The sequence below is a fragment of the Lepisma saccharinum genome, chromosome 5 (assembly GCF_977018435.1).
Source record: "Lepisma saccharinum chromosome 5, izLepSacc3.1, whole genome shotgun sequence".
NCBI lineage: Eukaryota > Metazoa > Arthropoda > Insecta > Zygentoma > Lepismatidae > Lepisma > Lepisma saccharinum.
This window is the reverse complement of record NC_139233.1, coordinates 80727235-80742981: the sequence shown is the minus strand read 5'-3', so window position 1 is coordinate 80742981 and position 15747 is coordinate 80727235. Positions and strand designations below refer to the sequence as shown.

At 35.6% G+C, this 15747-nt stretch overlaps 1 protein-coding gene across 1 annotated transcript in view; it reads left to right on the top strand.

The window, feature by feature from the left end:
- The window catches only part of LOC145987908 (uncharacterized), a 278188-nt gene extending 264103 nt beyond the window's left edge, over nucleotides 1–14085 (top strand). The window contains exon 12 of the mRNA XM_083122713.1: nucleotides 9471–14085. Within this exon, the coding sequence (XP_082978839.1) occupies nucleotides 9471–9882 (412 nt within the window). The 3' untranslated portion in view covers nucleotides 9883–14085. The remainder of the gene's footprint in view (nucleotides 1–9470) is intronic.
- Nucleotides 14086–15747: the final 1662 nt, after the last annotated feature.

Here is a 15747-nt window from a genome sequence, read left to right as displayed (position 1 = left end):
ACGTTGTCCCTCCATCTTCGTCTTGGCCTTCCTACAGGTCTCTTACCATCAGGTTTCCCAACAAGAATCCTGTAAACTCCTCTTTCCTCTCCCATTCGTGCCACATGGCCTGCCCACCTAAGTCTTCTTGATTTAATTATTCTAATAATATCTGGACATGAATACAAATTTTGTAGTTCTAAATTATGTAACCTTCTCCACTCACCTGTCTCCTCATCCCTTTTAGGTCCAAAGATTTTCCTAAGGATCTTATTTTCAAATACTCTCAATTTATGTTCCTCTTTCAATGTAAGAGACCAAGTTTCACACCCATATAATACTACAGGCAAAATTACTGTTTTGTATATTTTAACTTTTAGTTTCTTAGATATTAAACGAGAAGACAAAAGTTTATGAAGAGAGAAGTAACATGCATTTCCTGAATTAAGCCTACTTTTTATTTCCTCTTTAATATAATTTTCATTTGTTAATATTACTCCTAAGTATTTGAATTTGGAAACTGGTTCAAACGAGTTGTTATCAATAATTAGATTTTGATTATTACCTAACACTTGGTTTCGGCCTGTAAGCATATATTTAGTTTTCTCTTTGTTAACTTCCAAACCTATCTCTTTAGCAGTTTTGAAAAATATTTTAGCGTTATTCTTAATTGTATTCACATCATCCCCCAGTAAGTCTACATCATCTGCATATGCTAACAACTGAGTCACACCATTTAATTTTAGTCCTTCTTTAGTTTCTTTTACCTTCCTAACAGCATATTTTAAGGCAAAATTAAAGAGCAATGGAGATAATGCATCTCCTTGTTTTAACCCATCATGAATTGTAAATTTGTCAGACATATTAATACCCACACGAATTTTACTTTCTGTTTCACTGGTGCATACTTTTATCATACTAACAAGCTTCTTAGGTATTCCAAACTCTACTAATATATTATATAGTTTATCTCTTTTGACCGAATCATATGCTTTTTTGAAATCAATGAATAGCTGATGGACATTTTGATTATATTCCCACTTTTTTTCAAGTGTCTGTCTGATGTGAAAAATTTGATCTGTAGTTGATCTGTTACGTTTAAATCCACATTGATAATCACCTATAATTTCATTAGCATATGGGGTTAGTCTTCTTAAAAGAATGTTAGATAATATTTTATATGTTGTTGAGAGTAGAGAAATGCCACGGTAATTATTGCAGTTCATTTTATCACCTTTTTTAAACACAGGAACAATTATGGATTCTTTCCACTGTTGAGGGATTTCTTCTTTATTCCATATTAAACAAATTAATTTATGAATTTGACATATTAATGAATTTCCACCATATTTAATTAACTCAGCTGGTATTAAATCAATGCCAGGTGCTTTGTTATTCTTTAGCCTTTTAATAGCATCTTTAACTTCAGTCAAGTTGGGTTCTGGAACTAAAGGTTCTGCTGTGTGTACTTCATTTACTTCTGATTTATCTCCTACATGGACATTTAAAAGGTCATTAAAGTAGTTCTTCCATCTATTTAGAATATCACTTGGGTCAGCTAGAAAATCACCATCTTTATCTTTTATCAAGTTTACTTTAGGTTGCCACCCCTTTCTAAACTCATTTACACCTTTATATAAATCTCTGATATTTTTATTTTTGCTGTTTGTTTCAATTTCGTTAATTTTGGTTTTCAAGTAATCTCTTTTTTTACTTCTAAATGTGCGGTTAACTTCTCGCTTTATTCTATTATAATTGTTTAGATTTGTATCATCAGAGTTATTTAACCACTTTAGTCTAGCCTGATTTCTTATTTCTATTAGATTATGACATTCATTATCAAACCATGGCTTACTTTTTCTCGGTTTATGGTATCCTATACTTTCTTTAGCTGCTGATTCTATTGCATTACGTATGTGCTCCCAATTCTTATTTACGTCTGTTTCATTTATATTTTCATCATCATTTAAATCCTGCAAAACATCAAATCTATTTGACAGTTTAATTTGGTAATCTTTCTTAATTCTTTCATCAGTAAACTTTCCTGTATCAAATTTTAAAACTTTTAGATTTTGTTGCTGATGATTTATCACTGAGAGTCTTTCTCTTAACTTAGCAATTACTAAATAATGGTCACTGGCACAGTCAGCACCTCTGTGTGTACGAACGTCAATTATACTAGTATGCCTTCTCTTATCAATAAGAATATGATCTATCTGATTATGAGTTTTACCGTCTGGAGAAGACCAGGTATATTTATGGATATTTTTATGTTTAAAAGTGGTACATTTCACAATTAAATTCTTTGAGGTTGCAAAAGTAATGAATCTTATACCATTATCATTACTTAATTCATGAAGACTTTCTTTACCAATCGTGGGTTTAAATGTCTCTTCTTTGCCAATCTGTGCATTACAGTCACCTAACAGAATTTTCATATCATACTGAGAAAATTTATCAAAGACCTGTTCTAACTCTGTATAAAAATCATCTTTAGTATTATCATCTTTATCTTCCGTTGGTGCATGTATGTTTATTAAAATAATTTTACACCACTTACCCTGTAAAACTGCATATGATATCCTGTCATTAATAAATTCTACTGTTTTAAGAGCCGAGATAATTCTATTATTTATAAAAAAGCCTGTTCCAAAATTATGATTTTCAGTACCACCATAGGAAAAAAAAGTATAATTTTTAGTTTTACAATTCCCTTCTCCTGGCCACCTAACTTCCTGGACAGCTACTACATCTAATTTATACTTAACTATCTCATTAACTGTACACTGAAATGCCCCAGGCCGGTAAAGGCTTAGAACATTCCAAGTGCCTAATTTAATATCCTTATTCCTAACGTAGATCTTATCCTTAGTCCAGGGACCTCCCAAAGTAGTCCCCACCCGGAGATCCGAACGGGGGACTATTTTACCTCCGGAATATTTTACCTTGGGAACATCCATGGCCTCATATTGCTGATTCTTGACATGGCTTTTTACAGTGCAGAGTTGTCAGCTCTACGCCTAACCCCCAATATGAATGGAGGAACAACTACACAAGACAAACACAAACAAATTAGACAGCACAACTACTACGCAAGACAAAACCAACATACTAGACAGCACAACTACTACACAAACATACTAGACAGCACAACTACAACACAAGACACATACATACACACCACCGATACTACACAAGACAAACAGAAACACATTATGTGTATGTTAGTGGAAAGGAAAATATTATTCCTGATACATTGTATAGATATCCTGTGAAGGCAGATACTGAGAGAAAGCTGGAGTCTGATTGTCTGCATTACCACTGCATTACCACATAAATTTTCTCTGGGAAGAAGATGAAGATGAAGAAGTGAGTGATTGGAAAGAAGCCCAGGCTAAAGATTCGTTTTGCAGTGAAATGATTGCTAAACTTCAGCAGCCTACTGAAAACGAAGATACAGGCTTGACCAGGTTACGGAAGTCCTTTAAACTTCATCATGGATTGCTGTTTAGAAGTTACAGTGTGGAGCCTCCACAGTAAAAGTTGTGTGTTCCGAATTCCAGACGTGTCGAGCTGCTGAAAAAAATTCATGATGACGGCGGTAATTTTGGTGTGGGAAAGTGCTATAGACAATTGCAATCTCGATATTATTGGAAAAAATGAAGTCTGATATTTCTAACTATATCCGTGATTGCCTGATTTGTGCAAAAGTGAAGCCTGAGCAAAAGTGAAGCCTGACAAGTTAGGTATCATGAAGAAAAAGCTGCATATTAGTGGAAAGGAACCTCATGAGATGCTTTCCATTGACCTTATTGGAAAGTTACCGCCTTCTTCAGAGTACTACTATATTCTCAGCCTTATAGATGTTTTCTCCAGGTTCGTCACAGTTTATCCTGTCTGGAAGGCTAGTACCGCTGAGATAATTCGCTTAATGAAGAAGAGATATTTCGCCCATTATCCAGCTGTTAAACTAATTTTGTCGGATAGAGGATCACAGTTCACTTCCTGGTCATGGCAGAGTTTCATTGAATCCATGGGAATGAAACATGTGTGTATGACGACCTACCGCCCTCAAGGAAACCTAGTGGAGAGAGCCAACCAAGAGATAACTCGTTTACTTAGGGTTTATTGCCAACACGATCACCAGATTTGGTCCAAGCATCTTTATGAAGTTGCCTGGTTAATTAACAATTCTCTTTCTGAAGTTACAGGATATTTACCCATTGAATTGTTTTTCCGCCATTCAGTTCCACCAAAGGTGCTAAGAGATTTTCCATGGCCTGAGTCAGAAGACGGTGAGAAAGACTGGCAGAGTAAGGTTGTTCAAGTGCAGTTAAGGGAACGATATGCTGTGCAGAGGCGGAAACTGAAGCAGAAGTACCATGCTTTGCAGTTGAAGGAGGATTACCTGGTGCTGCTAAGAAGTCATCGTCCAAGTTCAGCTGTTAACCGAACCATTTCCAAGTTGTTTCATTTGTGGACAGGACCATTCATAGCTACCCAAGTGAAATTCAACACCGCAGTGTTATTGGACACAAAAACTCGCAAGGAAGTGTGCAAGGTGAATTTCGACAATCTGAAGATTTTTAATTGTTCTCCAGACATGAGGAAGATACTTTTAGAAGGTTGAATCCAAAATCTCCTAGACTGTGAGTGCTTCCACGAGTCATCATCAATTTTGTTTCTCAATATCCTTCCCGGATGAATGAACAGACTGTTGAAGTACACCATCCCGCCTGATAGATATGAATCTTGTGCTGGGAGTTACGAGATTAATGGAAGTGCATGAGAGATAGATTGTGCTGTTACTGTGATTTTTTTGTGAGTTTCGTTCTTTTGAAATTGCATAATCAAAATAAATAGATTCTGAATTCATATGTTAAAACGTAAGTTCTGTGTTTTTGTTTCTATTTACTGCAAATCTTAATGTTTTCCCTTGCTCTGGGAGGTATCACGCGTATACCAATACACAGTCTCATGTTGCTCATTCTCAATTTGTATTGAGATAAATATATTCTTATGACTATTAATATCCTATGGTTGAACCTGGCACGACCATGTGAAAGTCGAGAATGCAAGTAAGTAAGCATAATGTAAAATCAACGTCATAATCGAAAATGATTTGTGATAGAGATCTTTTGGTGACGTGGTCGAACAAGTAACGTCATGTATAGAGTTGAAAGATGACATTTATTTTCACGAGGTAACACCCCAAAGATGTATTTTTCATCACTTGAAAAATCTTCAATGGGAAGAAGGGTCAAGTAACACCTCGTATGTTTTCCTTCTCCCCTTACCTCTGCCAAGTGTAAATTTCTTCGTTGAATATTCTGACTTTGTTGTCTTAAAGAAAAAGAGCTTTGAATGGCACCCTCGGCTTGAGCACTCCTTGCCTATCTCTCGATATTGGCCTGCTCTGTCACTCTCTTACAGACACACACACACACGCACTTGCCCACATAATCATTTCGTCAATTCTTCTAATGAAATTTCTGATCTGTATTCTATCCACTCTACTCTAGAAAAATGTGGCGAAGGGATTTGATGCTGTCACCTATTGAAAAAAATGCTTGGCAGGTCTTGGCCCTCAAAGATTTGTTGCTGCTCAGGTTTTCTCCTCTCTATCATTTCTGTAAATGCTTCAACTGCTCACTGTGTACTTCGTTTTGTATAGTGGATATATTGTCTTATCCCTTAAGTTAAGAAGGATTTTTCCACACACTGCTTTATTAGGTTAACGTAGCAAACAACAGTAGGAATGTCGTGTTGAATTCATACGAAAGTTGTGAAACGTGTCGAAGAAATTCTTTACCAATTCAAGAGGTAGCAAAAGTTATTAGGTTACAAGAAGTATACATGTGTGTGAAACCATTTCCGCCCCTAGGAGAGGGTCGTGGCTTCGCGCTACATGGAGGAAGCCACCTAGCAGCAAAAATATTTAAAATTTAAATTAGCATACCCGGTGTAGGCACATAGTAGTTTGGATTTCACATGAAACTTGAGGTCAAATCCCGATTAGCCTTACTGTGCATTTTGCATTCGGAAAGCATGTTATGCCAAAATTCGCCATTTAGCAGTTGCGCAAGTTTCACCTGCCTTTCTTAAGTTTCCACTATTAACGGCCTTTAAAAAATGAATTACTTTGTTTTTCGTTTCGATGCAAAACACAAACTGTGTGCACATAATATATTCAAATAAGGCGACAGAAAGCATGTAAACACCAATAACATTAAATACCTTTTTTTTCTTTCCCATAATTCAGATTAATGATCTTGAATATGCAGTTTTATTGTTTTAATGTTATTAGCTTTTAACTGGAAAGAGTGCTGCTTCCTGGATGAGAGTTAATGAATGATCCTTTTACTTGGCTCACGCAGTTTTTCAAATTGATAAATGTATATAAATCTTTGAATTTAATTAATGTATTATTGAGAAGATTTAAAACACACAAGGAACGCACAATTTTTGTTTATTCTGCATTAAACTTTCCCAGCATAAAAACGAGAATTCTCATACAAGATGTCACTGAAAAATGGTAAAGATTTGCGCAAAAATTCATAGCGCATGGGATAACAAATAATTTTACAAACAATATTGTGGAAAGTAATTTAGACAATAAATTCATCAAATTTTATCATTAGTATGATCAGTATGTGGAAAAATCCTTCTTAACTACATACCAATTCTTCTCTTGTTCATAACACTTTATAACGTTTGTAACTATTGGGAAAAAGTTTCATTTACTGACAATTGTCACCAGGCACGGGGACAAGGCACTTTCTGCTCACCAAATTTTGCAAGGAATATACATTATAATAAAAAAAAATATTGTTGTCAATCTCTCCCTCACCCCCTCCTATCCTCCCATTTTGATTATCACACTATCGAAATACAATATCCATTACCCAAAATGCTAGGAATAAGGAATCGTTGTCATGGATTGAGGTTATTTTTTATACCACAAGGAAGTAACGCAAAGAAGGTGTTTTTATTTGCTTGTTTGATTGTTTTGAGGTATTTTCTTACCTGTATGATGTTGTACTCTTCGCATCGGAAAACGAGCACTTCGGCTATAGCCAGAAATGGATCATGTTTCAAGTTTTAACTGTTTGATTGATTGAATTGATTTATTTTACTTCGTGTTTCTACCAGTTTTGGCTAATTGCAAAAATGAGGATGGAAGATAGTAAGATGAGTTGAAGGCGATGAAGAGACATTCACAAAGACATATGGACAGCACATAACACTAGTCCAATAGAGGATTATACTGGCCATGGGTCCAAATGTCAGAGCCCCGTTAGTCTGCAAAATGCAATCCAGGGTGTACTATGTGGAAGTAAGGTTGACATTTGGGTGTACTACATGAAAGGGTCACACCTTACACCCCCACCCCCCCTTTCAAGTTTTAAATAAGAGATAAATTTGACAGATATTATTCATCAACATACTACTTCTAACGATTTTTCTTATCTTACTCCGTAACTTAATGTAAATCCAAAAACAACAAAACTTCTTAAAATACAAGGGTCGTTCAAGGTTGACCGGGACTTTTATTTCTGCACAGGAAATAGGTAGCAGAATAAACACCAAACTATGTCAGTTTTTCAAAGTATTCTCCGTGCGTGCCGAGGCACCGTTGTCATCGTTCTGGCAGCTCCCGAATTCCTTTGGCGTAGAAAGAACTTGGTTGTTGTCGTAGCCACTGGAGGACATCGCTCCGCAGTGCTTCGTCTGTCGTGAATTTATTCCCTCCCAGATGGTCTTTAAGGGGTGCAATCACTGGGGGCTAAATCCGGACTGTAGGGGGGATGGGGCAGAACTTCCCAGCGCATGTTGGCCAGAGTTGTTGTTGTCACATTGGCCGTGTGAGAGCGGGCATTGTCATGGAGAAGAATGACATTTCCAGACAACATCAGGTCTTTTCTTGCGAATGGACTTTCGTACAGCACCACTCAACAATGTGGAGTAATACTGGGCATTAATCGTGCTCCCTTTGTCCAGAAAATCCACATGGATAACGCCCTTCATCTCCCAGAAGACACTTGCCATGATCTTTCCAGTGGACGGCTGCATTTTGCTTTTCCATACTGCGTCTTTTGGTCTCTGGGGTTGAATTGTGCAACCATGTTTCATCACACGTGATGATGGATTGCAACAATTCATCGCCTTCTGCTCGAAACCGATTCAGAAGCTGTTCACAGACCGTCCTGCATGTCCACTTCTGATCGAATGTCAGCTGGCGGGGAACCCACCTTGCACAGATTTTGCGGAAGCGTAAGTGGTCGTGAATGATTGTCTCAACACTCCCAACACTGATATTCACCTCGGCAGCAATATCTCGCACTGTTACTCGCCGGTTCTCAAGAATAATTTGCTCAACACGTGCGATATTCACTGGTGTGACTGCAGTTGGGCGAATGTGTCCATGCGCTTCATTTGTCACCAGCTCCCGTCCTTCGCGAAACTGCTCACACCATTCGTACACTCTTGTCTGCGACATCGTTTGACCATACTGTGCTTGCAATCGTCTGAAAATCTCAGCTGGTTTCACTTTCTCCTTCACGAGAAATTTGATTACACACCGCTGCTCCACAGCCACAGACACACTGCTTGCCGCCATGTTCGCTGCAACTGCTGCGCATGCGCGAAATACGTCATGCCGGGCGCTAGTTACTCGCGAAGGAATACATTACGTCACCCGCACGTTCCATCATGATCCGGCTATTAATCGATTTTTTACGTACGAAAATCCCGGTCAACCTTGAACGACCCTTGTATAATAATTTGTGGGCCTTTCTAGTATCGACAATATTCATAAAAAAAATGTGCACGTAGTCAAGACAAGAATATACGAGTACTATTGAAGTATTCATATTTTCCTAAACACTTATGTCTTGAATTTGTGTCTGGTTAGTGTTCCTGTTCCTTCGCAATTTTAATATGTAATCTTGGTATACACATCACAGAAATTGAAACAAAACTTCTTGTTTTCATTATCAATGACTAAAGGCTTCTCATTCGAAGAAGATCAAATCCATTCCCTGGGATTCCATCTTATATTAACAGGAAGTGGAAATCTAAAGAAACCATATTGCTGTAAGGTTATTTATGTAGGGAGAATATCTGCCAGATGAAGAGTTGATGCATAGTTTCATTTTCTGTGGTGTACGTATCACGATTATACATTTATACATAAGCTATGCTCTGGACACTTATACTTCTCCTCGAGAATGGATATTTTTTCTGAAGTCTGTGTGTACTTTTGTTCATAATTATGAAAATCGTTAGGCAGAAAATCTTTATGCTTTGAGAAAGTACTTTTCTCAAAACCCATGCTTTGAAATTCTGAATTGCCATATCACTTTAGAAAATAATTAACTGACTTTAGTCCTTTTTTACTTAATTACTTCCTGAACAGGACTGATGCTGAGTTAATGAACTCGTAGAAGAAGGGAGAAGGTTTTCACATTAAACATGATTTTTAATTTCAGGTGGGATGCCAAGAAACGCCTGACTCCAGATGAGGCCCTAAGACATGACTGGCTGCAGTCCTCACCTCAGGATACAAAGAGATCTCCTTCAGAAGTTTCGTGTCCAAGAAGACAGACATCCATTCCTCCACCTACTGAGCTGGAGATTCCGAGTGAAGTTGGACACTCGCTGTATCGAATCTACAAGGGAAAGAAAAGTATGTCCAGAGAGAGACTCACGTCACATCACTCCGGAGAGGGGGATGTGTATGATAATAACATTTCCAGGCACAAAACTGGAAGCAACACTAGTGATCGTGCGACAGCCAACAGCACCCATTCGGCCATTGCGAGGTTGGATACTGGCGAAATACCCCCAGGTATCGATCCTAGTCTCGATGATTCAGGTACATTCCTCCCTCCAATTCTTTGAGGGTATCCGTCTCGTGTAGGGAATAGAACATAGACATTTCTAATACTCCCCCAATATGTGATCTAGGATTTCAAACAATGTGTGGTGTTCGTTTGTGGAAATGACCACATGTGAACCATATGTGATTATTTTGTGTGTGTACTTGCAAACAATATGCTGAAGAAACGTGTGTAAAAAGCAATTTATGCAAGTATATTTTTGTGTGGAAGATCTGTGTACTTTTAAAAAATGACTAATGCATTGCTTCAATGCAATAAACAAAGTTATACATCTGCAAGGCAAATTTGAACATTTTACGCATGTTTAAGATATAACCAAAAAAATAAACAGCACTGGAATGGACGACAATCACAATAGATATTATACATATATACATTATGGTATTGGTGGGGAAAGATATGTATGTATAATGCAGATATAAAAAATCTGTAAAAGAAAAACTGTCATGCTGCACATATCAATACCATTGAATATTTTATGCACATTTTTGATAATAAACTGGTGGTAAGGATTTGATTATTACACAAAACAACTCGAGCACATATGAACATAGTGAATCATCTTTTACGTAAGTATCACTGCAAACATTAAAAGACAACAGCCTAGAATGGAAATGTTTCATGTGGTAAGTTATAAGTTGCTAAATGTAATAGCACAGCTTTAATATGTTTGTTTTAAACAAAAAAAACAAAAACTCTTATATCTGCGTGAAACTGACGTAATCGAAGATTCTTATCCTTTAAAAGAGAAATATAAGCATGCATTTGACAGAGTTTGATGATGAGTGAGAACGAAACCTGAAATTTATTTTCAAGGCCTAAAAACAATTTAAACTATTAGAGGTGTATACAGATTTAAACGTATTTACACAGGGAAGATATACACATTCTTTTATTGATTGGACCTTTATTATAAATATTTGAATCTCCCAGATCTTGTGAATTATGTATGTCCTCAATTTTTAGTGGTTTTTTTATTGTTTTTAAATAGAAATTGTGAAAATTTGAACAGGCTTCATTCAAGATGATTCTTTTTGTGAAGTAAGAAGAATTATATTAGTAATTGGTAAATAAACATTTTATAAGTATCTCTATGATTGGCATAAGCTGATTAAAAGGCACACAATACTTTTTCTTGGCTTTTTGATGTGTAAAACAAATATAGCATATTATATCATGTTTTGAACCATTACCTGACAGGTTATATCTTTTCGGTTGGCTTTTAATTGTTTATTAACTGCAATGATAATGCAGTGATGTCATGTATTGTTGGAAAAATTATCTTCATTTTAGAAATATTGTCTTAGTTTTTATTGTCCATCATGGATACCTGGTTTTTGATTGTAAGGAGAGGAAAGGTAAGGTACATGTAGTCTCTTATCTTACCTTCCTCTGTACCCTAAGGACAAAGTTAGCAGTGCTTTTGAAATGTAGGCAGCTTTTTGAATAGTGAACAACCATAAATTATATATCTAAGTGCCTAATCTGGCTTGTCTAATCTTTTGTTTTCGATACAGAAACACATTGTAAGTTTGACAGAACCAAAGAAAAATAGCTTACCTTTGAATTATGTTGTATTACAAACAAACAAACTGCTACAAGCAGCCTCTTGAGAAAAAAGCCTACAATGTGGATTTTGTTTTGTGATGCTTGGTCAGCACATCATGTCCCATTGCTGCTGTTTTTTGAGACCAGAGTCCATTACTATTGCTTTCAGGTACCTCCCTAATTGTCCTCACGATGTGGCGCCAACCCCAAAATTTTTGAGCTCCTGCCGAGAATCTAACCTGGGAATAATTACATTGAAGTACATGCCTTTATTCTCTGTGAAATACTAAAGTAACATTTCAAAACAAAGGAAAACAAATACAATTATTAAGGGAGCAAAGGAGATGAATTATATGCATCAAGTGTATTTAACATGACAGTAGTTTCTTATTAATCTAATCTCTGCATTGCCACCATTTGCTCCAAAACCTCAAAGTAGCATGGTCCCCATGGTATTAAGAAATGTCTGTATTTCTCTAATCATTGTTATTTGGTGCTACAATATATTTGTGATTCAGAGACATTCATATATTCCAATTCAATATAATAAGATAATCTGTTACAGACTTCTCAGTTTTTACATCAGTTGACTTTACTTCAATGTAAGAAGATACATAAATATTAATTTTACTTCTTAATTCATTTTTCTAAGAAAAATACTGATGAAACATGGGATTCTTTTTGTGTAAATTTTAATTCGTGAATCTTCTGGAAAATCAATAATTTATTTTTCTAAAGAGCATTTATTGAGAAAAATATGTACAGGTTATTTTCACGTTAATATTTAATTAATATCAAATATTTATTGAAAATATTTGAAGCTCCTGTATCTTGTGTTTAAATAGGATGCATAAAAATGGAAAACTTAAAAAAATGAAGGCATGTGCATCAATTACTCCCACAAATATTCTTATGTCACTTCTTACAAATATTATATTAAATTTCAATTAACAAATTTTTGTCACTTCATATTGTGTCTCATGTAGTTATGAAGACAATTTCATGTATACCGTACACACAATACACATCCTGTAAAAAAATTAGTTATGTTTATTATAGAATAAATATTAGGTTACTTATATTTAAGTGTTAATAATAAATTCCTTCCATGAATCTGCATAATTTTTTTGTGTATTAAGAAATGTGTTCTCTCAACACATTTCACATTATTTAATTGAATCATAGAAAGAGCAAAATATCTTAAATGGCTGTGTTCAGCAGTACTAACTGTAACATTCTTCACACGCTAATTGCATTGAACCAAGATGAACTTCATGTAACTTAATTTTATGTAAGAAATCCTTACAAATACCGATCAAAGACTAGCTAATATGTTATTTCAGTACTAGGTAAGATTAATGTCACTTGCTAGAGATGAAAGTTCATTTGACAATACTCAAATTATGCATTAACAAGTTGTAGCAAACTATTCCGTGTGGATTTTTGTGCTTTGGTAAACAATTTGAGTGTTAATCTGTGTTCTATTTTTTATGTAACCAAAGAGTTCTCAAATGTGGGGACAAGAATAATCTTTTCTTTTACAAAAAATGAAAAGAGCGTAACTGATTAAAACAAAAGAAAGAAGCTGTGATAGGATCTGTCATCTGTACAGTAATATGCTGTAAAAGTATATATGTAATATTGCATTTGCAAAAACCAAACTGTTCTTTCTTTGTTTGTGAATTTTTTTGTCACAGTATGATACATTTGATGTTCTTCCTAAAAAAATAGAGAGAACAATGATAGTGATGACGATGATTTATGTAATATTCAGTACTTGATTATACTTTTTTGTAACTTTTGAAAGGAGACTGAATAATTATTGCATTGTACACAAATAAATCTAAATGTAATATTTCCCTTATATAGTATTTGCTCTGATGCAGCAGAAAGATTGTAAGCATTATGCTGCTGCCAATGTACAATTTTGTATCTAAACCAACTCACAAGTGGGAATTTACTACCTAAAATATAAGGGTACATCGCACCGACATATTTTTCATATTGGAAACAAGTATCTTGTGATGTTCTATTCAATCTAATTTTAAGGAAAATATGAGGAACATATATCAAAAACCAGTATTTAGATTAATAGTTGCATTCCTTTTCTTCCTCCACAGTTTCTAGTGCGAAACCATAGTCTTTATTACAAATAACACAGTTATGTAATATACAAAAGTTTTCTGCCTTACATTTCACTGAAACATTAAGGAAATAGTGTTATTTTGTATTATGTAGATATATATACCTCCAATTTACAATGATAGAAATGTACAACCTCCAGTAAATTGTACTGTAATAACGAATAACTACTGTAAAAATGAGATCTTGTTAAATGCTAGATAATGTTCATATTGAAAGACTTAATGAATATTATTTATATCTTTCCCTCCTGTATTTGAACAATTTAGTGTAGCATGAATGGCATTCAAGCCATACCATTCATGATTATTATATGTATATTTTTTTCTAAGTTAAATTTGTTAAAGCAGGCTAGTTCCTTTCAGAATCTGTAAAAGTATTTCCTAGTGTTTGAACATTTAAACGTACATCTGTATAAGTAGTTATTTATGATATTATGTACTGTTATTACAATGTATAAAAGGAACCCTATTGGATGTACAGATCATTTAAGCTTTATTAAACTGCTTCTAAATGACATGTGTAATTTTATTAAAAGTGATAGGAATATTTCAGATGATCCTTTCTCCTGATCATAGAAACTATTATCATTTATGCTTTCATTAACATGCAGGTAAATTCAGATCTGCATGTATTAGTGGTGGATTAATATCCATTTCATTGAAGGTTTACTGTAAGTTACAGTATAACAGATTATATTTTCCAGTAAGTGCAACTATTATACTAGGGGTTTGTTTTACATATCCATATGGTTATTTTAAGTTTCTTATGCAGAAGTAGCGAAGCAGCGAGTAGCGAACAAGAGTAGCGTAGCGAGCTACTTTTTGGTAAATGTAGCTGTAGCTGTAGCGAAGCTACATTTTGGAAGAGTAGCTGTAGCTGTAGCAAAGCTACTTATAAAATGTAGCGTTCTGATCACTGACTGTAACTTCCATCTGTCTCCTGTCAGGATTTATTGTTAGTTTCGGTTATCTCTGGAAAGAGGTGATCACTTAATTCTAGACATCAAAGGGGAATCGTCTCAGTAGGTGTGTAAGAGGAGATGATAATCCGAACAACATTTCTCTGGTTTCCAGCCAGATTATGGGCCTGTTCCGAAAGTCACAAAAGTTTAACGCATTAAATAAGTTACGGTAACTGGCCGTCCCATTAGTGCTTCCGTGCATTTCGTGAGGTTCGTTATGCTGTCCCAAAAGTCGCTTTCTGCGTGTCTCGTGCAAGAACGAGATCCACCAAATGCACGGGCAAGGAGGCTGGTTTGTTCAGTGAGAATCGTCTGCTGCCTGCATGATGGCTTCAAACTGCACTAGTTCGGAAAATGTATTATAATTTTAACAGAGAGCAATATGAAGCAACATGCACAACTGTTCTTACAATGTGATTAAAATGAGTAACAATACCCGCAGTAGAGTTTATTTTTGCCAGAAGAACATGCCTTCCACTGGACGCCATGCAAACATTTTACTCTAAACAAAACGCTGCTCCTGCGCTTTCGTCTAGAGCATCCCATAAGTCTGTAAAATAACTGGTTTCACCAGGTACACGGGCCCAGTTATCTTTATCTTCGTTGAATTCGTTCGTTTCATTAAGACTTTCGGAACGCACCCTATGTCAGTGTTATCATCCAACGTTTCGAACACGTACATACAGGGAATTCCCTGATGATAAGACCAATGTATGCACTGAAAATTTTGGATGCTAATACCGATATAACCTGGCTGGTAACCTGAGAACTCTTGTTCGAAAAAACATGCTATCATGCAATGAGATGACATCAGTTCATAGGTTTCAATATTTTCCTTGAATGTATGTATCATTGTGTTTATCCTGCTCATCCATTTCACGTATTCATCATTCATTGATTGATTGAGTTGGTGTTTTAAGTCCACTTTATGCACAGTGAGGCTAATCAGGACTGGACCTACAGTTTAAAGTGGGATCCGAAGCACTATGTGCCTCCATCAGGTATCAAACCTGCAAGAGTGTTCATTCTTCATCCTCATTGCCTTGATGAGGTAGAAAAACAATGTAAAACAAACAAAATAAAATTGGTATAGGTTACTTTCGATGCCCCTTGCAATCGAGGGGTCCCAAGTTTGATACCCAGTGTAACAATCAACATTTTTGAAACTTTCTTACCATTTATCTGTGATATTTCAACACCACTGAGGTGAAA